This window comes from Mus caroli, unplaced genomic scaffold, assembly GCF_978045245.1.
Source record: "Mus caroli unplaced genomic scaffold, Mus_caroli_1 scaffold_9, whole genome shotgun sequence".
NCBI classification, from domain to species: Eukaryota; Metazoa; Chordata; class Mammalia; order Rodentia; family Muridae; genus Mus; species Mus caroli.
In genome coordinates this window covers 86,415,351-86,442,423 of record NW_028227264.1, presented here as the reverse complement: position 1 = coordinate 86,442,423, position 27,073 = coordinate 86,415,351, and the positions used below count along the sequence as shown (strand labels likewise).

Genomic DNA, 27,073 nt, shown 5'->3' with positions numbered 1-27,073 from the left:
AACCTGGCCTGCAAAGCAAATTTTAGACCAACCTAAGCTAAATAGCAAGAGCTAAAGGAAAAAGGAGAGGTTGAAAGAATAAAAGAAAGATCTTTTCTAAGTCACAAAAGGATACAATTGAAATACATGTGTATCAAGGAGGTGTGTGTGTGTGTGTGTGTGTGTGTGTGTGTAAAAAGATAATGTCCAAAGAAAGAACAATGGACATTTATAACCTCACACACACAACTTTTCATAAGAATAAACTCCATTACAGCATCTAAAAGACTGATATAATTCTCTTTATCCATTCGAAAATAACCATAACTTTGTGAGTGTAGTGGCGCACGCCTTTAGTCCCAGTACTGGGGAGGCAGAGGCAGGAGGATCTCTGAGTTTGAGACCAGCCTGCTCTACAAATCAAGTCCAGGACAGCCAGGGCTCTGTTACACAGGGAAAGGCTGTCTTGAAAAACCAAAAAATAAAGTGAACTAAACTAAAATAACCATGGAGCATTCTATAATTTTACACCTAAGGATTTTATATATATATATACACACATAACTTTAAAAGACCTAGCGTCAGAAAGCCTGTAGAGGTAACTTCATATGGAGTTATAGGAACATGTATGGATGTTCTTAGGGTATTTTGGCTGGCTGGTTAGTTGGTTGATTTGACTTTGTCAGCTGGATATAAGCTAGAGCCATCTGGAAAGAGGGAACCTCAACTAAGAAAAATGCCTTCAACAGGTTGGCTTATTACAGGCAAGTCCTTGGGGAATTTTCTTGGTCAGTGGTTTGTGTGAGAGGGTACCACCTACTGTGAGCAGTGCCAGTCCTGGGCAGGTGATGCTGGATGGGCCAGAGAAGCAGGTAGAGCCAGGGTGGCAAGCAAGACAGCAAGCAGCCTTTTCCCAGGGCCCCTACTCAGTTCCCTCCTCCAGGTTCTTGCCCTGGCTTCCTTCAGTGATGGTCAATGACACGGGAGTGTCAACCAAACAAAGCCTTTCTTTTGCCAGCTTGCTTTGGGTGATAACGTTTATCACGGCAACAGAAGACTAACACAGCATGTACCCAGAAAACTTAACCTCACCCTGCTTCCACGGTAGGGAGCCTGAGTCGATGATAAATAACTTCTGATTTCTGTGGCCAATCACAACCTTTGCTAGCTCAAACTGATTACAGGTGTCAGTACCCAAATATTAACTGGATCTTTTCTGTGGTAGGCTAACTATGTGAGTCCCCTTCCCATTTGAGGCAGTTAAAATCTGAAAATTTTAGTTCATTATGAATTTTCCACTTCTTCCTTAGCTTCTAAGAGAGCACGGAAATATCCCTCTGTGACTCAGTCACACAAGGTGTTCTCTGCTTTGTTTCTGTCTGACTAGATAACTGTGCATGGCCACTGAAGCTCAGAATGACCTTTCCAAAGACAGGGAAGAGGAAAGACAGGACCTCACACACCAGCACACAGAGACTCTAAGTGTCTAAGACTCTAATTTTTATCTTGATTTTTTTTCTTTCTGTCTTCTCAATCCTTGACCTCATTTTATACACACATCTGTATCTTCTGATGGTTTTCCCATAACTAATGATTCCATGAGTAATGACTCCCACTTATTTCTCATTACAGGCACTAGGTATAGGGATGCCCTGGGCTCTTCATCATCTGATATAATTTTTGAATATTCCCATTTAGACTACAAGAATCAGGGGTTTGAAGAACATGCCTTTCTGGCTTCCCTTTGGTATGCTAAGTGGCACACCAGGCACCAAAGGTTACTACATTTCCTTCTTGTCTTCTGCCTAGAACAGAGCTGGTCAAGGATGTTTCTAGCTCATCTCTTGGTGTCTTCACCCCTCTAGCCAATGCCTAGAGTGTGTTTCTTGCCCTGGAAGATAAAGCTTTGGGATTTACACATCCTAACCATTCTGTCTATTAATTGTTCCATTCCAGCTTTACTCCATATTCTGACTTCATGTTTGTTGCTGTGACAAAATACTTTGACAACAAAGCAACTTGCAAAGGGAAAGGGATTTATTTCATCTTATAGTTCCAGATTACATCCCTCATTGTGGAGAAGTCAAGAGAGTATCTTCAATTAGCTAATTAAACACACAGTCAAGAGCAGAAAGAAAAAAGTACGTGCTTGCTCACTTGTCTGCTTGTATTCAGTTTGCTTTCTGCCCTCTTAGAGAGTTCAAGATCTCTGACCTAGGGAATAGTGCTGCCCATAGTGAGCTGGATATTCCCACATTCATTAACTTAAGACAATGTCCCATGACTGGCAAGTCCAAAGGCCAACTCAGTGTAGGCAATCCCCCACTGAAGCTCTCTTCCCAGGTGATTCTAGGCTGTGTCTAGTTGCAATCATAGCTAACCATCACACCTGCCCGCCGACCCTGCATATGTCTATGGCTCTAGTATACCAGACTCAAGTGCTTGAATCAGTTATCTTTAGAGTGGCCACAAGCTTTCCAAGTTCAAGGGTGGCTTTTGGTGCCAAACATATCCGTGACTGCATCCACTTCTCATAGCCTTCCTGTTAGACCAGAAAGAGTGCTTAGGTCTTTTCTACCTCATAAAAATGAATGTGATGGTGCAGTTATTGGCATAGCATAGACAAGAACAAGCTTTGTCTGAGACATATTAGTGTGTCCAACAGAAGGAATGGCTGACTACGTCCAGACCGCATGAGAACATTTTTGAAGTAGATCTCCTATAACAAAGGGAAGGTAAAATGGTGCCTTTCTCTGAGCCCCTTATTAAACATGGGCACCATCTAAAACAGGAGCTGCAAACAGGACTCACATCCTTAGCAGCTGTCACCGCCATGCTATGCTAGGTTGGCAAATATGTCAAGGTTCTCCCTCAGCACCAGAAGTGCTAAAAAAATATTTGTTTGAATGCTGAGGCATTTCCTCAAAACAGGCCAATGGCCAGAGAGGCGAAACATGAAAATGGATGCCGGACATTAATCCTGTTCTCTAGTGAGGCCAAAGGGAGCTTCCCTTTATCTTCATAATCTGAACATGCCAAATGTCACAAAGGGCTTCCTTCCTTCCTCTCGGGAAGAAGATAAACCCTTCCCTTGCTTGCCCGTTTTACCTCACCCACGTTGTGGCCCTGATAACTTTGGTCTTGACTATCACTTTACAACTCCGCCAGGTCAAGGCCAGCTGCTGACACAGGTCCATCCCTCTATTCTGAGGAAACACATTCCCAACCTCCCCTATGACCTTGTGTTGGAGGCAGATGGGACACCCGCTTCCTGCATGGTATAATAAACACGTCCGTCAGCAGTGTCTCCGGCTCGCTGTGAGAGGTATTTTTATAATGCCTGACTCTGGGAACAAGCAAACAATCCTGAAAATTCAGAAAACACCAAAAGCAAAATGAAAAGAAGAAAAATATCACCCATCATCTTCTAAAAATAAGACTAAGTCATGCATCCTCACTGAGGGCGAGAAACAGCATCCTAAGATAAGAAAGATGTTTTTACTTCAGTTTAATCTGACTCACCCTAATTAAAATTACTGCTACTTTTTCAAACATGCTTAACAGAGAAACCTATTTTTAACCAATGCATTTGAACCAAGTTTTGCTGCTCAGCACAGGTTGTTCCAGAGCTTACTATAGCACCCAGGCTAGCCTTTAAATCCTGGCAAAAGTCTTGCCTCAGCTTCCAGACTGCTCAGGTGACAGGCATGCACCACCACCTTCGGTACTGAGCAGCAAATATTCTTTTTATTATTATTATTATTAGATACTTTCTTTATTTACATTTCAAATGTTATCCCCTTTCCTGGTTTCCCCTCCAAAAACCTCCTATCCCATCCCTCCTCCCACTGCTCACCAACCCACCCCATTGATGTCCAACAAGGCCATCCTCTGCTACATATGCAGCTGGAGCCACGGGTCCCTCCATGTGTATTCTTTGGTTGATGGTTTAGTCCCTGGAAGCTCTGAGGGTACTAGTTAGTTCATATTGTTGTTCCTCCTATGAGGCTGCAAGCTCCTTCAGCTCCTTTGGTCTTTTCTCTAGCTACCCCATTGGGGACCTTATGCTCAGTCCAATATTCTATTTGAGATGAAACCAGCTGTTTTTCATTTACACATCCCTTTTCTTTATAGCTACTCCTGAATGCAATGGTTTTGTATGATACAAGAGTCTGAACGGGTGCAAAAAAAGTCACGTACACTACAGCTCAGCTGTGTTCTTAGCAGTCCATTTCAAAGAGCAATGGGTTTTTTTAAAAAGAGTTAGTTGGTTAGTTAGTTAGGTGGGTAGGTAGTTGGGTAGGCAGGTTGTTGTGCATGTGTGTTTGCCTGTTAGAATTTATCCATACCACATGCATGTAGGTACCCACAGAGGCCAGAAGAGGGCGTTGGATTCTCCCTGGAACCTGAGTTACAGATGGATGTAAATCACCAGATACGTGTTCTGAGAGCAGAACCCAGGTCCTCTCCAGGAGCAGTAAGCACTCTTAGCCACCGAGCCACCTCTTCAGGCCCCAGAGGAGAAACTGTCTCCAATCTCCCTTTCCAGCTCAATGTTGCTATATTCCATGAGACTGGGTTTTGTGCTGTGTTTGTTTCCACTCCTCAGTCCTTTCTTTTCCTTGCTGTGAACCTCGTTAGGTGCTACACACTTTACAAATACAGAACGGATCTGTGAACCAAAGCCATTCTGTCCTGCTAGTTCGTGTGTGCTTTGAGGGATAGATAAGGTTGAGTTCACTTGAAGAAAGTTAACTCACGTAGGTTTCCTGGGCAGAGAGTTCTAACTAAAGAGATCCCTGGAATACTGGCGTATGTTTTCTGCTAGCACCGCAGTGAGCAAAGGTTGCCTGACTAGACGACCTCTTAAAAGATAAGGCTCCAGGGAGGGCCCTCCTGCCTCTTGCTGAGCAGGAAATGAATTATCTTATTTTAAAGCAACAGACCAGCTTGTGATCCACTGACAGCTTGTGATATATGTGGAAAGCCTTGACACGGAGGCCACCCACCAGCCGTGACCTAAGGAAACCGTGATAACAACCTAAAATAGCCTCATCAGCTACTTCAGCCTCACAAGGAACCACAATCGCATCCCTGAAGCAGATTCTGTGATTGCTCTCTCAAGCGCAGTTGCTGAGAAAGCCAATTCTGCTACCCAAGCTCCAGGGTGACCCTTAATGACCTCAGATGCGGAAAATAAATGTTCAGTTGTGCTTTAATTTCTTTTATTTTAAAACCAATTAAGTAGTTTTCACATATTATTAAAAGACCCCACTTAGGCCATAAAGTGAGGACCCTCTCCATCCCCACATTCCTGACTTTTTTTTCCCAAAACTACTCCTAGGATTAGCCGGCCCATAAAAGGAAACTGTTTATTGATCACCTACTACATGCTGCATATAATCACACATAGGCCAAGGCTAGTCACATTGCCCATGACCCTCTAAGTCACAGATGATTAAAAGAGACTGACCCAGAAACAGATGTGAAAAATCAGTTGTACAGGGACCCCAGTGAGGATCCCAGGGCTATGCAGACACTGCCACTAGCCCTATCTGCCCGCTCTTCCACAGCTAATCACTTCCAAAAGGCCCCACCTCCCTGCCACCATCACATGGGAGTCGGGCTTCAACACAGATATCTTTAGGGGACACTTCACCTAACAATAAGTTTTCAAACTAGTGAGTCAGGAAAAGGAGTTTCTACAGAGAAAAAAATGTGCCATTTCCTACAGAGTGGCTGCTGCTAAGGCTTTAGGAAACCCCCTAGGGACAGATGTTGCCAACAGCTCGAATGCACAGCTGCAGGCAAGCATGAGGATGGCCGTGAGCCAATGAGCCACTCACACCAAAGATGGACACCCATCAAGGTTCCTCTTTAGAAATAAGCCTTAGCCAGTCCCTCCATCTGACTAGACATCATTTTACTTTCTCCCAAAAACGTAAAGAGCTGCCACTGCCAGCTTGGAAAGCGATAACTGAGAACTCACCAGCATTACACGAGTCAGACAGCTGAACCGGAGACTTGTAAAAATCTGTAATCTAGGTGGGGAAAGAAGCAATCATGCAGAGAAGCCGTCACAGACTAAAATCAGAGCCATCGAGAATCTTTCCCTGTGACACCCATGGCTGTGTGACTTTCTTATCTTACCTCTCTGTGCCTTCGTTTCCTTTTAGGGGTCTTGGGCATTACATTACCAAGATAGTACAAGCAACGTGCTTGTCCTTATGTTCTGGGTCTAGAAGGAAAGAAAGGATGATGATGATGGTGGTGATAATGATGATGAAAACAAAATGCAAAAGCTGAGACCGTAGATCAGAATCAGAGGGCTTCCTAGAAACATAATAGCTGATAGGTAGATAGATATAGATGATAGATAATGGTGGATAGATAGATAGATAGATAGATAGATAGATAGATAGATAGATGATAAGTAGGTAGGTTGATCAATTGATTGATCGATGATTGACTGATTGATTGATTGATTGACTTATATATAGTGATAGGTATCATCAGGGGTACCATCAAACAGAAGCAGATGAACAAAGAAAACTTTAAAAGCAGCACTTGGCCCTGGCTGGCACAACTCTGATTTGCTGAATGGTTGTTTAAACCCTGAGCAAACTCTTCCTGGACTCTCATACTGAGATGCAATGAGACCACGGCATGTAACAATAGAGAGACACACTTAAAAGCCCACGTCTGGGTGAGGGCATCAGGCGGTATAGCGTGTGTCCAGTGTGAACAGGGCCTTGGGATGATCCTCAGCCCTACAACAAATAAATGCATCTGCCTCTTAGACCCTGCCCTCACGCCAGTGGGTATGAGCTAGAGAGAAAGGCACAGCTGTGTTCTAAATGGAAGAAAGATCAGTCACCTACAAGAACATAGCTACCTTTGCCTAACCTGACATTGAAGCACACACCAGTTCTAATGGGCGTTTCACGCATGTATCTTTCAGTCATAAATTACATATAGTAAAAGCTTTTCCTAGTAGCATATGGTTACTTAGGCTTTTTTAAAAGCTTGTCTTGCTTGCTTGCTTGCTTGCTTGCTTGCTTGCTTGCTTGCTTGCTTGCTTCTCCTCCTCTTCTTCCTCCTCCTTCTCCTCTTCTTCCTTCTCCTCCTCTTCTTCCTCCTCCTTCTCTTCTTCCTTCTCCTCCTCTTCTTCCTCCTCCTTCTCTTCTTCCTTCTCCTCCTCTTCTTCCTCCTCCTTCTCCTCTTCTTCCTTCTCCTCCTCTTCTTCCTCCTCCTTCTCCTCCTCTTCCTCCTTCTCCTCCTCTTCTTCCTCTTACTCTTCCTCCCCACCCCTCTCTTTCTGTGTGCTCACACAGGTACAGGTGTGTGGAAGTCAGAACTACCTTAACGTCAGTCCCTGCCTTTCACCTTGTTAGAGTCTCCCGTGTGCTGCTGCACACACCACTCTGTGGTAGGTGACTCGAGGGATAGCTGGCCCCCGGCTTCTGAGCAGTCATCCTTCTCTGCCTCCCATGTCACCGTAGGAGAGCAGGAATTGTAGGTGCATGTTCTGCAGTCCAGGTTCATTGTAGATTCTGAGAATCCAAGCCCAAGTCCACACCATTACACAGGGAGTGCTCTATCCCTGAGCCATCCCTGCCCTGGACAAGCCTGGCTTTCTTCACTTAGGACCTTGCATCCCAGATCCGAACAGTCGCTCACTCCCCATGATTCATCACATCGCTCCATTCTGTGGCTGCCAGAGTTTACTCACTAAGTCAGACACATTCAGGGTTATTCCAGCCTAAGGCGATTAAGGATAAGGATGCTGTGGACACTTAGGTAACGAGTCTTTTGAGGATGTAGTTTTTCTTTCGGTGGCTCACAATTGAATGGGACCTGGTACCTTTCTTTCATTTAAATAAATGCCTAGAAATAGGAGAGCTAGATTATATGTTGAATGTGTAAAAATAAATTAATTAATTAAAATAAAACCTTTCAAACCACTTTCTAAAGTATCTGATCATTTTTCCTTTTTAAATTTTTATTTAATCTATCTATCTATCTATCTATCTATCTATCTATCTATCTATCTATCTATCTATTGTTGTTGCTGTTGTTGTTCTATGTGAGCACATGTGTGTGCTGTGGCATGTACAGGGAAGTCAGAGACAATTTGGAGGAGAGTTGGATTTCTCCTTCCAGCATGTGGGTCACAGTGATTGAATTCAAGATCATGAGATTTGACATCAGGCACTCCTAACCTCTCAGCCACTCTTCAGCCCTCCTAGTGTTGTTGTTGTTGCTGTTTGTTAGTTTGTTTCTTTTTTTTTTTCAACAGTGTATGAGGGTTTTGTTTGTTGGGGACTCATAATTAAAGCAGATATAGTTATTCTTTTAATTTTCTTTAACTGTTCTAAGAAGTATAGAATAAGCATTTTTATTATTTTAATTTACATCTCAAATGTGCTTCTTTTTATAACATCCCCATTTATCCAAAAGATTCTCTAAAACAAATCAAAATGTTCCCACTCGGCGAACACACTGGCCAAGGCTCTTTACAGAGAGAGCACAGAGGATGTCTGAGCAGACTCCTAAGATCGTAGCAGCTCACGGGAAGTCACCAGTCAGACTCAGAGTTGGTGGCCTCAGATCTGGTCATTACCTAATGACAACCCTTAACCCATCTTCCTTTTTTGTATAGCTACAGATAGGTGGCGATAATTTGAAACTAACTTTTTTGGCATTTCATAGATTGTGGATAATTCTCACCAATGCTCACTTTTGTAGATCACCAGAGTTTTTCCTGTCTAGACACAAAGATTAAGTAGCAATTTAATCTGTAAAAATTCCTCTTATCTGCCTTCCTGGACAGACATAATCTTAGAAGGACATCAGCTCAACAAATAATTGAGATTCAAAACCATTCTTGGCTACCAGTGCGTTACAAATGTTACCGCTTACACAGAGGCTTGCTGGAATGGAGTGGCATGTCCGATGAGGCTGTCTCAGGCATCAGGCTCTTTTTCCTATTTGCATACCTTTGGGGTCAGTTTTTCTCTATCGTTACATTTGGAGAGGTCTTTAAATATGTTAGACACAGGCTGTTTATTGAATTTGTGACTCACAAACACTTCCTGTCTGTCCATGTCTCCCTTTGTGCCCTCTAAACAGCGCCTTTGCAAGGTGAGGCCAGGGCGGGTTTTTCTTCTACAAGCGGCTCCTTGTATCACACCTGGGCATCTTTGACTCACCTAGCATCTCACAAGATCTCTTCTAAAAGCTTCACAGCTTTAGGTTTTATATTTAGGTCATGTTAGCCTTTTTGTCTGGGCAAAGATAAAGATCAAAGCTCATTTCCAACTATTTCCAATAATTTCAACAACATTTATGTGAGGTGTTCGTTGTTGTTTGTTTGTTTGTTTGTTTTTGGCTCTGTGTGTGTACACGCACATGCACACATGCCTGCCTATGTGCACAGGAGACCATGTAACCAAGGCTGGCCTCAAACTCAGTATGTAGCTGAGAGTCACCTGGAACTCCTGACCCTCCTAAATCTACCCCTGATGCACGAGCTGTCATATCCAGTTCCAGCAACATTTCTTCAAAAGATTCTCCGTTTAGTGTACTGCTTTGGGAGGAGTCTAGAAAGGAGTTAACCATATGTGTGCTTCTCTTCTGTATTCAATTGGCCATGGCTGGCCCTTCACCACTACCGTGCAATACCAATTCATCTGGCTAGGGAGTAAATTACTCTTGGTTACTCCTCTGCCTCACGGAAACTGAGTTGTGTATGTCCTCTAACTCAGACTCTCTCAAAGTCATTTTGGTCACTCCAGTACCTTTGCCTTTCCACTCAGGGTCTGTTTGTGAATGTCTACCATAACATTATTTTAGGATTTAACTGGTGTTATCTTGCCTCTATACATCATTGAATCCCATTGTGGTCAGGAAGCAATCTTAATGTGATTTCAGTCTCTCCAAATTTGTGAAGAGTTGCTTTAGAACCCTAAGCCCAAAATATCATCTCTCTTGGAAAAAGTTTCTTTTGATATTGAAAACAAACAAACAAACAAACAAACAAACAAGAGTGATCTGCAGTCCTTAGGCAGTGTTCTGTGTCAATTAGGTCAAGTTTATTGACAGGGCTGCTCAAGGGTTCTCTGGCTTTAAAGATTTGATGACCACTCACTCCATCAATTATTGGAGAAAAGTGTCCAAATCTGTGACACTGGATTTAACTATTTCTTCCTGAAGTTTTATGGGGATTTACTTCATTTACTATGATATTATCTGGTTCATTAAAATTATGATTTTTTTTTGCTGAGTCATAACGTTGTAAAATGATCTTTCTTATCCCTGGTCCAAACATCCTACTCTGAAATCTACTTGTCTGCTGAGTTCTACCCACCCCAGCTTACTTGTGATTGGTGGTGTCTTAGCTACTTTTCTATTGCTGTAAAAAAAAATTTTTTTAAAAATGTTATGGTCAAGTCATGGCATCTTTTACAGCAACAGAAACAAAATAGTGTTTAGCCAGGCGTGGTGGCGCACGCCTTTAATCCCAGCACTTGGGAGGCAGAGGCAGGCGGATTTCTGAGTTCGAGGCCAGCCTGGTCTACAGAGTGAGTTCCAGGACAGCCAGGGCAATACAGAGAAATCCTGTCTCGAAAAAACACAAAACAAAACAAACAAAAAAACAAACACACACACACACACACACACACAAACCAAAATAGTGTTGAATTAGGGCTTTCTTACAGCTTTAGAGGGTGAGTTCATGACCACCACGGCAGAAAGCAGAGTGGGAGGCTGGTAGGCGTGGTGCTGGAGCAGTAGCTAAGAGCTTACATGTTATCTACAAGTTGAAAGCAGAGAGAAACAGAGAGAGATTGGACTGCCATGGATGGGTATCTGAAACCTCAAGCCCAAACCCAGTGCCACACCTCCTCCAACAAGGCCACACCTCCTCTAACAAGGCCACGCCTCCTCCAACAAGGCCACACCTCCTCCAACAAGGTGCCTCCTAATCTTTCCCAAACAGTACCGGGAACAAGCATTCAAAAGCAGCTTGTCGGGTGATTCTCATTCAAACCACCACAGGCAGGTAATGTGTTACATCCTTTTCTCCTCCTCACCTTCAACACATTTGTACCTTTATATTTAAAGTGAGTCTTTCCCAGGGCGATTCCTGCTCTTGGGAAGCAAGGGCAAGAGAATTGCCTGTGAAATTTGAGGCCAGCCTAATCTACACAACCAAACCAGTTCAGGCCAGCAACACAGGGAGATCCTGTTCAAAAATAAAATAAAATAAAATAAAATAAGTCTTCACAAATGTGATGCAGCGTGTGTGTGTGTGTGTGTGTGTGTGTGTGTGTGTGTGTGTGTGTGTGTGGTTTGCACTGACATATACATGTATGAGCACGCCTGAGGCAGATGTTGCAAGTCTAAAGCACCAGTGAGGGAGGTAGGGCCTCTCAGTTGCATCCGATGCAACCAGTTAATGAGTCAGGTTGCCCTGAGATCCCATCTTTGTCTGGCATTTATATTGGTTTAAAAGAACCTTACTCCAGTTTTCACTCTGTGAGGCAAGTGCTTTTTCCACTAAGCCATCCACCCAGTTCAGTTCTTAACTTTTCATCTAGTGTGATAACCCACACCACTTAATTAAGGTATTTAGACCATTTACACTTAATATGGCAGGTTTATATCCACTATCTGGGGTGCTTTCTATTGTATCTGCTCTGTTGCTTTGTCTCCTTTGCCTCCCTTTTAATTATTTTATATAATCCTACTTTCTCATCAACGTGTTTGCTGTACTGCTTATTTAGGGAGTTAGGCATTTGCTTCTGTGTATATAGAGACACCTTGCATTTCCTGCAGTCTACCTTCAAGTCGCATTATATCACCTTATGCACAGACACCCACTGCATCGTGTTTCCATCCCTGCATCTCAAGCCTGCTGCTCTAGTTCCCTGCACCTTACTACAAAGTGCCATGAGCCACCTATGCAGCACTGGCAATTTGGCCTTAACCAGCCATGTTTTAAGCTCCCAGCGACTATGCTCAGCATTTCCCATCCCTTTGTCTGTCTCTAGATCTCTATCTGCTCTCAGTTTGCTTCTTCCAGACCAATTAATTACATTTCTCTTTCAGCTTTTATATATCTGAAAAAAATCTTCATTATGTCATTATTCTTTGCATATATTGCTTTAGGTGATATTTCAGATTGTTTCTGTTCTAGTACTTTAAAGATAAATGAACCACTGTTGTCTAGGTGGAATTGAATCCAACCAGGGAGCTGTTATCATGGTAACTGGCCTCTATTATCACACTACATATTGGTTTTATCTGCTTGTGAGATGTTCTTGTCATTGATTTTTAAGTTTGTGGTGGCGTGCGATTGTCACAGTGTGGCCTTTCTTCGGGGTTCTTTGCATGCTGGGAACTGGTTGTTCAGCATCTCCGTCAGGTTTGGGAAATGCTGACTCTAAATTTCAGTGTCTTTTTTTCCTTCCCCCTTGACATTGTCACACAGCTCGCTCATGTTCTCTTGGTATATCAGAATTTTCTCCATGTTTCTCTTTGTACTATTTGCCTATAGTTTGAACATTTGTCAGCGTCTGAGCAGCCGTAACTTGGATACAGTGTTTTAATGCAAATGTTGTGTTTCCATATGTAAACTTTCCACTTGGGTCTTATGTACATCTCTCCCTAACACACTTTTCCTTACTGCCCTCTTGAATATATGGAATAGATTGTAATGTCCTCTCTGCTGATTTTAATTAGCTAGTATACAGTAAGACTCTGTCTTGGAAAAAAAATGAAAATATGTCAGCCACTTATATTTTGAATAGGAGGGGCCAGAGAAAAAAACCTCGTGTACATTGGACAAGTCAAGTCTCATCCTCCACGGAATCTGCAAATTCTTAGATGAGTCACCTGATCTAAGAACTGTTTCTATGGTCTCAATAGTCACGTCCTGCCCCTGTGTACCCACCTGGCTTGTTACTATAACAAACCACCTGAGGCAGCCTAACTTTATAAAGAAGAGAGGCTTATTTAACGGGAGATCTGGAGTTGAGGCATAGCGTTGGCAGGGGGCTGGCTCTATTACACCATGGCAGGAACTCATGTGGGAAAAAGGGATCCCATAGAGAGACAGGTGTGGGAAGTCTACCATTGACCAGATAATCTTTTGTGGCTTGGTATGTAATGGGGACTCTCTTTATTAGCAGGGCTTAGAATTCTGGGGAATTCTAAGCCTTCATATACACCTCTACCTGAGGAATGTTATGTAGCCTCAATTAGATTACAGGATCATTGTCCTTTCTCCTGATAAAATCTGAGCTTTTATTCAGCCAGCACCTGAGGTTCCTGATGCTTTTCTCCATGCTAATGAAGCATTGGCCCTCAGCTAATGACCTTTTCCAACCCTGATGTTCCCACCCTCAATTCCCCCCAAGCTCTATAAGTGATAAATCACCCAAAGTTAAGTTGATCTACCTCCTGATAGCTGGTCCTGGTGTGGTTATTCACCCCATTTGTCATCTCTGCTCCCACAGCCCTCATGGGCTGTTTTGGTCCACAATCCATAAGAGCAGGGAGACCCAAAGAAAGGAAGCCAGGGGCTAATGTCAGCCTTTTATAGCAACTCTTGTAGAAGAACACAGCAGGATCTTAACCAGACATACCTCAAAGTCCCGTCTGAGGACAGATAGTGAAAACTTAATTGAATATTAAGCCCACGTCAACAAAGCTCACATGGGCACATGCACACGCATGCAAGCGCACATGCACACACACACACACACACACACACACACACAGTAGACTGAACAACACATAACAGGAGAGGAAATTCATCCTCAGGGTACTCATACCTTAAACTTCTGCCACTTGCTACCATTTTAAATTCTGTCTAGTTAGGACATTGTCCCAACTGGATTCCTTAATAAATGTAGCTCTGCCTCAGTATGCATGCAGTGTTTGGTAGAGTGTTTGTTGACTGACTGGAAAAATCCTCTAGTGAAGATCTAGGTCATAGCTCTAATTCAGCAGAAGTGCAAAATGCACACTTACTTCTTTGCAACCAGCCCTAGGGGAAACCCAACCTCTTTTGCTCAGCTTACATGCATCATGGGGGACTGGAGAGATGGCTCAGTGGTTAAGAGCACTGGCTGCTCTTCTAGTGGGTATGGACTCAACTCCCAGTACCACATAGTAGCTCATAACCGTCTATGGCTCCAATTCCAAGAGATCTGACACCCTTGCATAGTCAGACATGGAAGCAAAACAACAAAGCACATAAAAATAATAAAAAAAATAAAATAATTAAAAAAAAAAAGCTCATCACGGAATGGGTCAAGTCACCACCCCACTACACCTGATAAGCCCCACCCTTGCTGCTCCAAGTTCAAATCTCAGTTCCCCCATGCAGTCCCCACACCTTTGCAAGTGTTCTAGCAAAAAGCTACTCCTCCCGACCTTAGTTTTTCAAGACAGGGTCTTATTATTCACTCATGATGGCTTTGAATTCACTGGGTAGCCCAGGCTGGCCTCCAGCTTGTGATCAGACCATTGGGGCTGGCCTTCGATTGGTTTTTGTCTCTGGCAACAAACACACTAAGTGGCTGGCTGCACCTTGTAGCATGCCCTTGCTCAGTCTAGAATGAATGGATTAATCTGGTCTGTTTGACTGTTCCAGAGTGCCCAGGAGGAGCAAGGGCACCGTGTGGTGGCAGGGGTGTTTGTGATGAAGGCATGGAAGGAACGGGAAGCTGCTCCTGCCGGGTAAGTTCCAAGATCTGCTCCACCCAGAAGTGCTGCCTCCCCCTTCCCACTGTTGATTTACCTTAATGACAAGCCCACACAAGGAGAAGCCTCTAAGAGTAACACGATTAAAAGATGAATTCTTGATGTGCAACAAAATCATCTCTCACTCTTATACCCACCTGTAAAGCCCGAAGAAAGATCAGAATGACCCTCTTTGAAGACATAAAATGGGGTCACATAGCTAAAGCTACCTTATGAATACATTTAAGGATATAAGCTGTCCCTTCTTGCTGTTGTTAGTAATTATCTCTACTACTAGACTACCTTTCAGGTGGTGCTCTCCACCCTGGGCCAACCAGGGGAATGGGGCGATTGAAGAAATTCTTTATCTAACAAAAAGGACTCCTGACAATTTCAAACTGTAGAGGAATTAAACACAGGTCCTTCTAACGGGACTCGAGTCCAGCTACCTTCACAACAGAACTGGAAGTGGTTTTATTTCATCCTTAGGTGAAATTGTCGTGGGTCTGTGGGCTCTTACTATTTATATCATTGGATCGACAGACAGCTTCCTCTATAGGGCTTTAGACTCTTAGCCAAAGGTGGGGGGGGGGGGGGCGGCAGAACAGACTACCTTGGTGACAGTGGGAGTGGGAGTCTCTGGCTCTTTAGCCTGCTATTGGGACCCTTTTTCTCCTACTGGGAGCCTCACCCAGCCTTGATATGAAGATTTATGCCTAGTCTTACTGTATCTTGTTATGCCATGTTTGGTTGCTATCACTGGCAAGGTCTGCTCTTTCCTGAAGGGAAACAGAGGAGCGGTGGATCTGGGGAGAGGGAGGTTAGGGAGTGGAAAAAGGGAAACTGGTCAAGATATATTTTTTAAAATTTGATTAAGTAAAATTAAAAAACAAAATTAATGAGTGCATTATGACATACATGAAGACTTCAAGGGACTCAGGAGAGAAAGGCCCAGAGGAAAGACATATTTGAGAAGCAAACACTGGCCAGATGGCCAGTGAGTTGCCCAGAGGCTTTCCAGGTAGCATGGGAGTCACCTGGGATGACCTGGAGTCTGACGTCATCCACCTGTGTTTTGCAGGCAGGCTTTCGTGGAACAGCCTGTGAGAACTGTGCTGCTGAAGACGTTTTTGGGCCCAATTGTTCAGCAGGTGAGTCTGACTCGTGTTCACTTAAAGCACTGGGAGGGTTTAAAATGCTCAGAGATGGTTACTTTGTTTCTTAATTGTGGTTTTTAGGTTTCCAGCCTCCAGAATTGTATGGATTTGTGTCTTAGCTTTCCATTGCTGTAACAAAGAGCATGGAACTGGAGCTCATATACTGTTGTGTATATGCACCACATTTTCTTTACTCATCCATGTGTTGATGGACAGCTAGGCTGGTTCCACTTCCTCACTATAGAGTGAAGCTGCAGGAAACACAGATACGCAAGTGTCTATGGGATAGAACATGGAGTCATTTGGGACCATGCCTGGGAGGGGTATAGCTGGGCTTTGTGGTACATCTAGCAGATGGTTTTGGTTTTGGTTTTCAAGAAAGTCTATAAACACATATAGACATTCAGCCCCATAAGTTCTTTGCCATGTTTTGTAGCATATTTCACCTACAGCAGAGGGAGGCATCCTGTTCTGATCCACAGGTTGTTCTGTTGTTGTTTTGTCTGTTTTTAACTTATTCACTTCACATCCAGCTCACCACCCCCTCCTGGTCACCCCCTCCCATTATACCTCCCCCCATCCCCTCTTCACCTTCTCCTCTGAGTGGGTGGGGACCCCCCTTGGAATTCCCCCACCCTGGATTTTCAAGTCTATGAGGCTAGGCACAGCCTCTCCCTCTAAAGCCAGACAAGGCAGCCCAGCTAGAACATATCCCACAGACAGGCAACTTTTGGGATAGCTTCCAGCTCCAATTGTCCAGGTCCCACATGAAGACCCAGCTGCACATCTGCTACATATGTTTGGAGAGGCCTAGGTCCAGCCCATATATGTTCTTTGGTTGGTGGTTCAGTCTCTAATAGCCCCAAGGGTCCAGGTTAATTGGCTCTGTAGGTCTTTCTGTGGAGTTCGTATCCCCTTTGGGACCCTCAGCTCCTCTCCCTATTCTTCCAAGCGTCCCCAAGCTCCATTCACTATTTGGCTGTGGGTCTCTACATCTGAGTCAGCTGCTGGGTGGAGCCTCTCAGAGGACAGCCATGCTAGGCTCCTGTCTGCAAGAATAGCAGAGTATCATTAATAGTGCCAGGGATTGGTGCTTGCCCATGAGAAGAGTCTCAAATTTGGCCAGTTATTGGGTGTCCATTCCCTCAGTCTCTGTTTTATCCCCCATACCTGCATTTCTTGTAGACAGGATAAATTTTGGGTAGAAAGTTCTGTGGGTGGATTGGTGTCCCTATAGCTCTGGTGGGATTCCTGCATGGCTACAGGAGGTGGTCTCTTCAGGTTCCATGTCCCCAATGTTGTGACTCACAGCTAAGGTGACCCAATTGATTCTTGGGCACCTCCCTTATCCCAGGTCTCTGTCTCTTCCTGGGGATGCCCCCAATCTCCCTGCCCCTGTCAATTGCAGATTTTCATTCATTATTATGGCCATCTGGCCTTCTTTCCAGTTCTTCCCCACACCTGATCCTGAGCACTCCCCACACACATTCCTCTCCTCATGCCCACAACCCAGTTCCCTCCCTCCATCTGCTCTTACAACTATTTTATATCCCCTTCCAAGTGGAGTTCAATCATCTTTGCTTGGGCCTTCCTCTTTGTTCAGCTTCTTTGGATCTGTGGGGTGTAGCATGGATATCCTGTGTTTTGTGGCTAATATCCACTTACCACTGAGTACATACCATTCGTGCATGTCCTTTTGGGAACTGGGTTACCTCACTCAGGATGATATTCTCAAGTTGCATCCATGGGCTTGTTGAAGGCAAGAGTTAATTGTACTTTCTCTAGCAGCTTGTATAATGTTGACTGCTAACACAGCTGTTATTAGCCAGATGAATAAATGTGTGTACAAATGAATGAATGAATGACCCCCACTCTCCTGGCCTAGAAGCACAGTTTCATGGGGTAGCAGATAAAAGGGTTAGAGCCAAGGCTTAGACCCAGGCAGAGCTCATGCTCCAAGGTCACTAGCTGCAACAACTTGATAAATGTGTAAAACATAGTCTCTGTGCATTTCTTACCTATAAAAGCAAATAATATCGCCATCTCTAGGGAGTGCCTCACGAAACAGAGCCTGATGATTGTTAGGCTGCCATTGTCATTCTTGTTATCAGTTTCTCCTGATCCTAAATGTTCCTCTACACTCAGTTCCACAAAGACTTTTCCACATCAGTATTAACAGAAGCAAATTGAAACCACATCTTGGTATTCCAAGTGTTTTTTAACATTCACACTGCTTTAAGGGGTAGCAACTAAAATATAACACACTGAGTAGAAATGGCCTGTTCGTATCGCCTTCTACATGGCTCCTTCCCTACCACAGTCAAACAGAAATTAAACTATACAAACTAGGTAAATACTGAAATGGGAAAGGAGGAAGCGAGCACCCAGCACCCCAGGAAAGCTGAGTGGTTGTGTGGGAATGAAAAGCTAGGGTGAAAACAAGCCATGTGACCTCCATAATACTGCGCATCGGTGGCTGATAAACACAAACATGGCAGAACTCCAAACATTCCCAAGTGAAAGGGGATGTGCTTCATGTCTGTGCCCCAGAGAAAGCAAAGGCAAAATGGATGAAGATGGTTCGGACCTCAGTTGTTTCTAATAAATGAAATTTTATACACGTATTTATTTAAATGGATAGAATGTATTATTTATCCTTACTACATTTTTTAAAAATTTAGCATGTGCATTTATATGTGTGCATGCCACAGTACATATGTAGAGGTCAGAGGACAAGCTGCTGGGGTCAGTTCTCTCCGTCCGGGGATTGAACTCAGGTCGTCAGGCTTTGCCTCAAGCACCTTAACCTGCTGAGCCATCTTGCTGACCCCAAACTCTAAATTGTTAAGAGAATTAAGCCTAAAAAAGAGACCCAGGAAAAAGTTCTTCAAGCTCTGGATCTCATAGAACTCCCTGTGATGTTTTCCATGTATACTGTCCAGCCTAGCATCCACGGGCCACATGTGGCCCCTGAGCTCCTGAAAAGGAGCTAAAACATCTGAGGAACTGAATTTTAAATTTTAGTTCACTACTGAATTTAAATAGTAACAGCCAAACGTGGCCGGTGAGTCTCATACTGGACAGAACACCTTCATGCATCATGGATAAGAGAGCGGCCAGTGAATTCAGACTAGCCTGAGTCTCGAACCATCGTCAAATGCTGTGTGACTTAGGTAGCCTTCCTCATTATGAAACAGGACTGTTATCTACTTCCTGGGGGTGACAACACAGCCAGGCTCTTAGTGTGTCCATGGAAGCATGGGCAAGACCCAAGGACTCAGAAACTCTTCCAGCCAGGTACCTTCTGGGTACTGATCTTGTCTCATCCACTACAGTGCTAGTCCAGCAGGTGGCGCTCCTGCCTGAAAGAGGCACAGCTATATTGGGTGTCATATATTCCTTTTAAGATTGATTGATCGATTGATTGATTGATTGATTTAATGTGTGTGAGCACCCTGTAGCTTTCTTCAGACACACCAGAAGAGGGCATCGGATCTCATTACAGATGAGTTGTAAGCCACCATGTGGTTGCTGGGATTTGAACTCAGGACCTCTGGAAGAGCCAGTCAGTGCTCTTAACCACTGAGCCATCTCTGCAGCCTGGTATCATCTATTTTTAATGCTGACTTTTCCCTGCTGCCAGGATGTTCCCTTACCAGGCTGTTTATAGGTTAGAGATGATTCAGAGCTACATCAGCCAGTCAGCAGGTGGCTTTCATGTTTGCTGCCAGGGCCAGAGCTACTCGGCGTCTTGTTCTCATGGAGAGCCCAATGCAAAACCCACTTTCTCTATGTAACCCCCTAAATCAACCCACATCCACATATTGTTGGTGACACCCTACTGTGCCTGGCAGGGTACAAAAAGGTTTCCCACCCATTATCTCAAATCCTCAGTATGCCTTGTTGAGCTAACACCAGCAGGTAACACTAGGCTGTGTGCCTATTATAGAGGCAGAGGGTTTAACCGAGGTGTCTGACCTCTGCTTCTCTGAGTGACCAATGAGGTCCCTACTCCAAGGAGCAGGAAATATGATTAACGATCGTGTTGTGCTGTGCCTGGCCTTTACAGGATTCTATAAGGACACAGAAGAGAGAGAAGCTCTAGGGGGCTACGCATCATCCCTGTGGCTGAAATGGCCAAGGTTTTAGCTATTTTAAAAGTCACACCACCCAAGTTTCACATTTCTCTAGAGGTCTGCCAAGACCAATTCACATTGCATCAAGGTCTTTAGGTGACCAGCTGGGAATCCCTTGACCCCTTGCTTCTCCTTCCCAAGGACACATTCTTGACAGTGTCATGGGCTCCAGAGGCTGTCTGTGCCTGCCAGTTAACCCAGTGCAGAATGATGGGACACAGCAGGAAGCCAATGCCAGAGTGGTTGGGGCTCACAGCACACAGCCCGGAGAGCAAGCTTAACAAGTACAGTGCTGGCTAGCACGTGGGACCATTCAGTCTTCCCACTAGATCCCACCCCCACGTCACTGCCATCTCCCACTGGCTATATGGAAGTGCAGAACACTAGTCATCACCTTGTCCCAAGGGTCTGGCTTCTCTGCCACTCTGTGACCTCCTTAAAGTGAGATATTATGACTAGTCACCTGTGTTTGCATGCCTCGTGCCTGCTGCTGGGCAGAAACTGGGTGAATATTGTTTAATTGAATTGACTGGCATCTTTTTATTAAAATCTACATAAGAATGCTCTCTGCTGAGATCCCAACTCACTCCAGTCAGTTCTATACTTAGCTTGAGTTTTCTCCAGAGCTTGGCTCTTCCAAGCGCTGCAGCCATCGGTAGGCGCTGACGTGCTTTGCTAAAACAGAAAAAAAAATCCACCACCACCAACAACAACAACCAGGATTTAAAGATGGCTGTGACAAATCAAGTGCTTCAGCTCTTTGAGTAAGCACTTGCTAGTTAGCTCCCAATTTTTCCATTGATAAAGTGGGATTAATAATGTCTCACCCATATCATGTCACATTAAACCTAAAAATGCCCGAGATATCAAGTGGCCAGTAAAGGCAAGCACAGGTCCAGTCTTGGGCAAGGAGAGAAAGGGACATACCTCAGAGACAAAATTGAACAAGAAAAGAAATAGCTCAATCAAGATAAATGTGCGTATTAGCTTTTTTGGACCAATGTAACAAGGCAGCTCAAACTGGGCAACTTGTTCTGAAAGCTGAAAGTTCAGAGTCAAGAACTTTTACTCTTTTTAGAATTTTTCCATCCCTGCTGGAGCCCAGAGGAGCAGAGAGTCTGCTTTGGGACTCCTGGGATGGCACCATAGAAGTGAAATGTCCTTGAAGGATGAGGGGGACCTCACATGCCACACCAAAGGGATTAGAGAAGCCAACACACAGGGTTCATTAGGGCAGGACACACAGGGTGCATGAGCACAGAACACACAGGGTGCAGGAGCACAGGACACACAGGGTGCATGAGGATACACTGTGCATGAGGACACACTGTGTGCATGAGGACACACTGTATGCACAAGTGCAGGACACACTGTGTTCATGGATGCTGGACTCACAGGGTACATGAGTGCTGGACACACAGGATACATGTGTGAGGGATGAGGGCTGAGTTCAGGATGAACCTGCTCCTTCCCCCTGCTGTGGTCTTCATGAAGTCTGTGCCCACCCCACCTCTTCCTGGCCTGCTCCCATTGGTGCATAGGGTGGTAACATTTATCACACTGTGCTGTGATTAGCTATTTCCTTCCATGAGCTCTTTGAGGTTGGAAACTTGACTACTACAGTGTTCTGAGTTTGCTGGCTACATTACATCTTGAATGGGAACAAACAGGAGTCATCTTGTACACATAGAAAATAAATGTATAAAAATACAAGAGTGGATGGGCTGGCAACAAGCTGGAGACAGTACACTAGAATGCTTCAGCAACAGTGGCTTCTAGAGGAAGACTGGAAAGGACCTGAACAGGAATAGGGACAGTGAGGCAACAAATAGGATGTCCAGGACAGAGATTGCTCTGATTGCCCAGGTGGGTCCAGCGTGGGTGGTGGAGGAGGTAACCGTAGAGACAGCAGCATGAGAAGAAGTTGGCACTTCACATGAAAGTGGAGAAAAGGGTCATGAATCTAGCAACACGGGATTCTTGTAAAACAGCCTTACTGCGACTTTGATTTTAATCTAATGGGACATTTTGTCCCCCAGAACTGTCAAATACATTTGGACTGTGTCTGGCTCCTCTTCAGGACCGTTTGTTACAGCGGCAACAGAAACCTCATACTCTGTGCTTTGTGGGAGTCTTGGCTTCAGTATGCTGCTGGCTAGCTTGATAGTGAACCGTGTAACAGATGAGCCACCAGCTGGGTGCAGAAGCATTGACCATTTATGTGAAAGGCCCTTCATTTGCCAACCCTGACCTATCACTGGGCTGAGAAGCCATCTCTTTTGAGCAGAAACTAGGGCATAGTCTTTCTGAGCCCTGATGTGTTGTTACATTTCTACTCCTTGCACTGCCTTCAACATGCAGGATCTGCTTACAGAGATATCAGCCACCCACAGGGACAGCCTCATGGGAAGCTCTCTTCTTCATACAAAGACATTAAGTCAAATGGTGTAGCAAACAGCTCAGTAGAAAAGAGAAGCCCAGTGTCCATGATGATGCCAAGCAAGCTTTAGATCCACATCCTTACTTAATGCTCAGTTAGCCTTGGAACCTTTGTCTGCCTTACACACCGAAAAATCCCAACTAGGATGAAAGAAAAAAACAAAGCCAGGATTTACACTAGGTTCTCTGGGAGTTTCCTCTACCTCATGGAGAGACAGACAGACAGGAGGGCTGTCTGAGACTGTTACCCTTCCAGGATCTTTAGGAGAACCCCTATCAGATGATGACCGACCCTCATTTTCTGCTCACAGTGTGCAGCTGTGTCCACGGTGTGTGCAACAGCGGGATCAGTGGTGACGGAACTTGTGAGTGCTTGTCTGCATACAGGGGGCCCAGGTGTGACAAGCGTAAGTGTTTCTTCACCCACTACACCAGACCAAAGAGATGCTGGGATGTTTTTCTTTTCTGTTTGTTACTGGGGCTCCACTGGAGCTGATGGACTGCCAAATGTTTCCTAAGAGGGAGCCGAAAACTAAGCAAACATTGTAAGAAGAGGTAAAGAGAAGAGCAAGGGGGAGGGGTGAGGCAGTGGGTGGATGATTGGCAAGAGCTGTGCTGTAGGGAAGGCTGAGCCGAAGGCAGCATGAAGGGCAGGGTACTGAATGAAGGAAGTATCCAGGCTGGGAGGACAACAGGGGGAATGGCAGTAGACAGTCCATAAAGGAGACAAAGTATCGCCTCAGTTATAAAAACTCATTAACAAATGCAGACGGCAGAAACAGAGTCTCCAAAGCCAGGTGACTTACCCAAGGGCACAGAAATGACAAATAAAAATGGGGGCCAAAGCATTGGGATCCATGGGAAGTTATTTACAGTCTATGACACTAGGTCCGGTTAGAAGATGAAGAGCAGGGGTGAGTGAAATCAGGGGGGGCTGACCTTAAGATGAGACTGGTGTACTCCAGGTGCACAGCCCTGCAGACATCCCACTGAGCCCTGTGGACAGCTGCAACAGCAAAAACAAAACAAAACAAAACAAAACAAAACAAAACAAAACAAAACAAAACAAAACAAAACAAAACAAAACAAAACAAAACAGGCACCCCACTGAGCGCTCTGCTCTGCAGCCCCGTCACTCCTGCCTGCTACGCTGTACTGCCAGCGCCCTCTACTGGCAAACCTTAACTCTTTCTAGAAAAGAGAAATTCCCTTTTGACCTCCCTGTTAAAGGCCTCTTCCAGTCCTAGTTCAGCCAATGGCAAAGCAGTTTCCACAGAGTGAATTAGAAGCTGAGATGATTTTTAAAATAATCGAAATGGTCACTCAACAAACCCTCTGGATTATAGTCTCCAATGGAATAAAAAAAAATTAGAACAGTTTGGATTCCACTCAGGACAGACTCATTGTATTGGAAGCCCAAGGTGTGTATGTACTGTGGATATGGCCAGTACATACACCAGTCAGCCTCTGTCTTTTCTGCAGAGAACACAGCCCTGCAAACCTGTGAAAAAAGTTCACACTAACCCCAGGTGGGGTGCTGTCCTCTCTGTGACCTCAGCTAGTCTCTGTCCACCTGACACCACCCATCACCGCCCAGTAGACCTGTGAGCAAACCTTCTCAGTAATACAGGGATCCAGTCCAGAGAGTTTCCCATGGAAGGACTGTCAAATTTGCTTCCAAGTGAAACATAATTTTTGTCAAGCCAAAACATAAACAAAGACTGGGACCAAAAAAATATGCAATTCTCATGGCAGGTGTACTTTTTTAATGTCAGGAGTATTTTTTAAAAATAGACCTAAGAGGGCATGTGGGAGACTTTTGGGATAGTATTGGAAATGTAAATGAAATAAATACCTAATTTAAAAAAATAGACCTAAGAGCAAATAATCAGAATCAGACATGAAAAGCAGCAATAAGCACAGGGCAGAAACCCACAAGTAACTGCGCTAACACACACACAGCCTGGCGGAAGTCAGAGGGAGGGTGCTTTGGTTTGGTTTTGATTTTTTGCCCATTCTATTCCTCCATTTGCAAATGGATTATGACTATCTATGGGCAAACAGGGATGACAGTAAAGGTGTGGGTTCCTACCAGCTAAGGGGGAGGAACCTATCAACTGCAACATAGACTTACAGGGTAATGCTGTGGGCCCACATCTAGAAATTTACCCTGAAAAGGGGGAGGGCTGAGAAGGGTTAGATAAGAACTTATAGACCAATAAATCCATGGCATAGCGCTTGTAAGAGAAAACAAGCTGGAAATAACCTGAATGTTGAGATTGGATAAATTTTGGTAGATCCATTAATGCCAACTTCTATATGAAATAAACGTAAGCCCCAATGGTTTGACATTATGGTTCTCTAGCCATAAAGCAGGATACTACATCAAAGCCATGAGCTATGTTTGGATTATTTAAGTTGTTGGGAGAAACATGGAGACTGGAAAGATACACCTGTCCAATGCCAGACCTGCTAGCCTGGGTCAGTTCATAATTTCTTATGAGATCACGCTACCTTTTTTTCGTAACACTATCTTTGCTTAGCTGCCCTTTAGTGGCTGTTGTGGTTAAAACTAAGTTCCAGGACTGAGGAGAGGACTCAGCATCTCAGAGTACTTGCTGTGTCAGCACAGGGACCTAAGTTTGAATACCCAGAACCCAGTGTGGCTTGTGCACATCGAACTCCAGCACTAGCCGGGCGTGGTGGCAAATGCCTTTAATCCCAGTACTCCGGAGGCAGAGGCAGACAGATTTCTGAGTTCAAGGCCAGCCTGGTCTACAAAGTGAGTTCCAGGACAGCCAGGGCTACACTGAGAAACCCTGTCTCCAAAAACAAAAACAAACAAACAAACAAAAAAAAAAGGAGAAGGAGAAGGAGGAGAAGAAGGAGAAGAAGGAGAAGAAGAACAAGAACAAGAAGAACAAGAACAAGAAGAACAAGAACAAGAACAAGAAGAAAGAAAGAAAACTCCAGCACTAGCACTGTAGGACCCAAAGACAGGAGGATAGCTGAGGCTTACCAGCTACAAGCCAAGCTCCAGGTTCAGTGAGAGACTCTATTTCAAAGGAATAAGATTTCATAGCAAGTTTAAAGCCGGCCTGAGTTGGTTCCACAAGATCCTTTCTCAAAACAAAACAAAACAAAAAACAATCACAATTAGTTTTTACTTTATGTGTGCTATATTTTAATAATTATTGTCATAAGCCTTAAAACGTTTTATTAAAAGGCTTGCATAACTGGTCATCCTGCTAACGGGAGTACCTAATAAATTTCCTGTGCAGCCATCCCTGAGTGTGCAGCCTTGCTCTGCCCAGAAAACTCCAGATGTTCACCTTCCAGCAAAGACAAAACCAAACTCCAATGCAAATGCCTTCCCAGTTATGAAGGGGATGGCCAGACCTGCAAGCGTGAGTGGAACCCCACCCTGTTTGTGCTTCTGTGTGATCTACAAAATCCTGGGGTGGAAAGTCTGGTCTTGGAAGCACAGCAGATCCCCTTCTGTTATCAAGCACATGTAGACATTATATCACCACAGTATGCGGAATTACAATTTCTGGCGGTTCCTTTGTGAATCGGTTCGGTGGAGCGGGGTGGCCAGATGGGATGAAAGTGTGTGTTCCCAGCTGAACACTACTGCCTTTGTGCCCATGATGCATGTGAGCCACAGTTCTCTGGCGATGTTTCTCTCTCACTCTCTTGCTCTCTCGTTCTCTCGCTCTCTCGCTCTAACCTCTCGCTCTAGTTTCTGAGAACACTAACCACCTCTCTCCCCTCATTGTCTCTCAAGCCATCAACCCATGTTTAAAAAACGTCTGCCACCCTCACGCAAGTTGTTCCTACCTGGGACCAAATCGGCACAGTTGTGTATGCCAAAAAGGCTACCAAGGAGATGGTCAAGTGTGTCTGCCAGTGGACCCCTGCCAAACCAGCTATGGAAACTGCCCTACAAAGTCTACGGTGTGCAGATATGATGGGCCTGGACAGGTGAGCTAAGAATACATGGAGCTGGTGTGTCCAGAAATAGGGAAAAGCGTTCAAGTGACCCAGACCACTGGGCACTTGGGTTTTTGGGTCTTCCTATTCCTGACTCCCATGCTCAGTTTGGAAGCTCCCTAGGCAGTCCTCACTGGGCTCACGGCTTGATCACAGGGCTTCCCTACCCTATGTACCCTCTAAACTCACATTCTCCCTGCCCCCCTCAAGTCAAAACTTAACTGCCCTGTGTTCTCTCCTAACCCATGTGGTGACTGACAAAATATGGACAGAATACAAAACTAGACTAGATTAGTTCAACCAAACTCATATGAATGCAATCCACCTTCAATTCTCTGTTCTCGATAATGTCTTTTTAGATTAAGGGGGCTCTAGAAGCCCAAAAGGATGGGAACTGAGCAAAAGTCAGCAGCAACAAGCTGTAGGGACTGAGGGTATCATGGGCGAGACATTGAATTATGTTATAACCTTAACTGACAAAAGGTTGTCCTGACCTGGAGAACTTTATTGAGGAGATGAGTCAAAGGTGCCCTTGTCTCCTGTCCCCTGTCAGACTTTTGTCTATCCAGTATTTAATGGATGTTGACTATGGCCATGACTACACATCATGTCCAT

The 27,073-nt window shown here is 44.5% G+C and overlaps 1 protein-coding gene across 1 annotated transcript in view; it reads left to right on the top strand.

The window, feature by feature from the left end:
• Stab2 (stabilin 2) overlaps positions 1 to 27,073 on the top strand; it is a 169,737-nt gene that overhangs the window by 11,347 nt on the left and 131,317 nt on the right. The window contains exons 4-8 of the mRNA XM_021173976.3: positions 14,645 to 14,730; positions 15,815 to 15,884; positions 22,777 to 22,872; positions 25,747 to 25,872; positions 26,253 to 26,449. Of these exons, the coding sequence (XP_021029635.1) occupies positions 14,645 to 14,730; positions 15,815 to 15,884; positions 22,777 to 22,872; positions 25,747 to 25,872; positions 26,253 to 26,449 (575 nt within the window). The remainder of the gene's footprint in view (positions 1 to 14,644; positions 14,731 to 15,814; positions 15,885 to 22,776; positions 22,873 to 25,746; positions 25,873 to 26,252; positions 26,450 to 27,073) is intronic.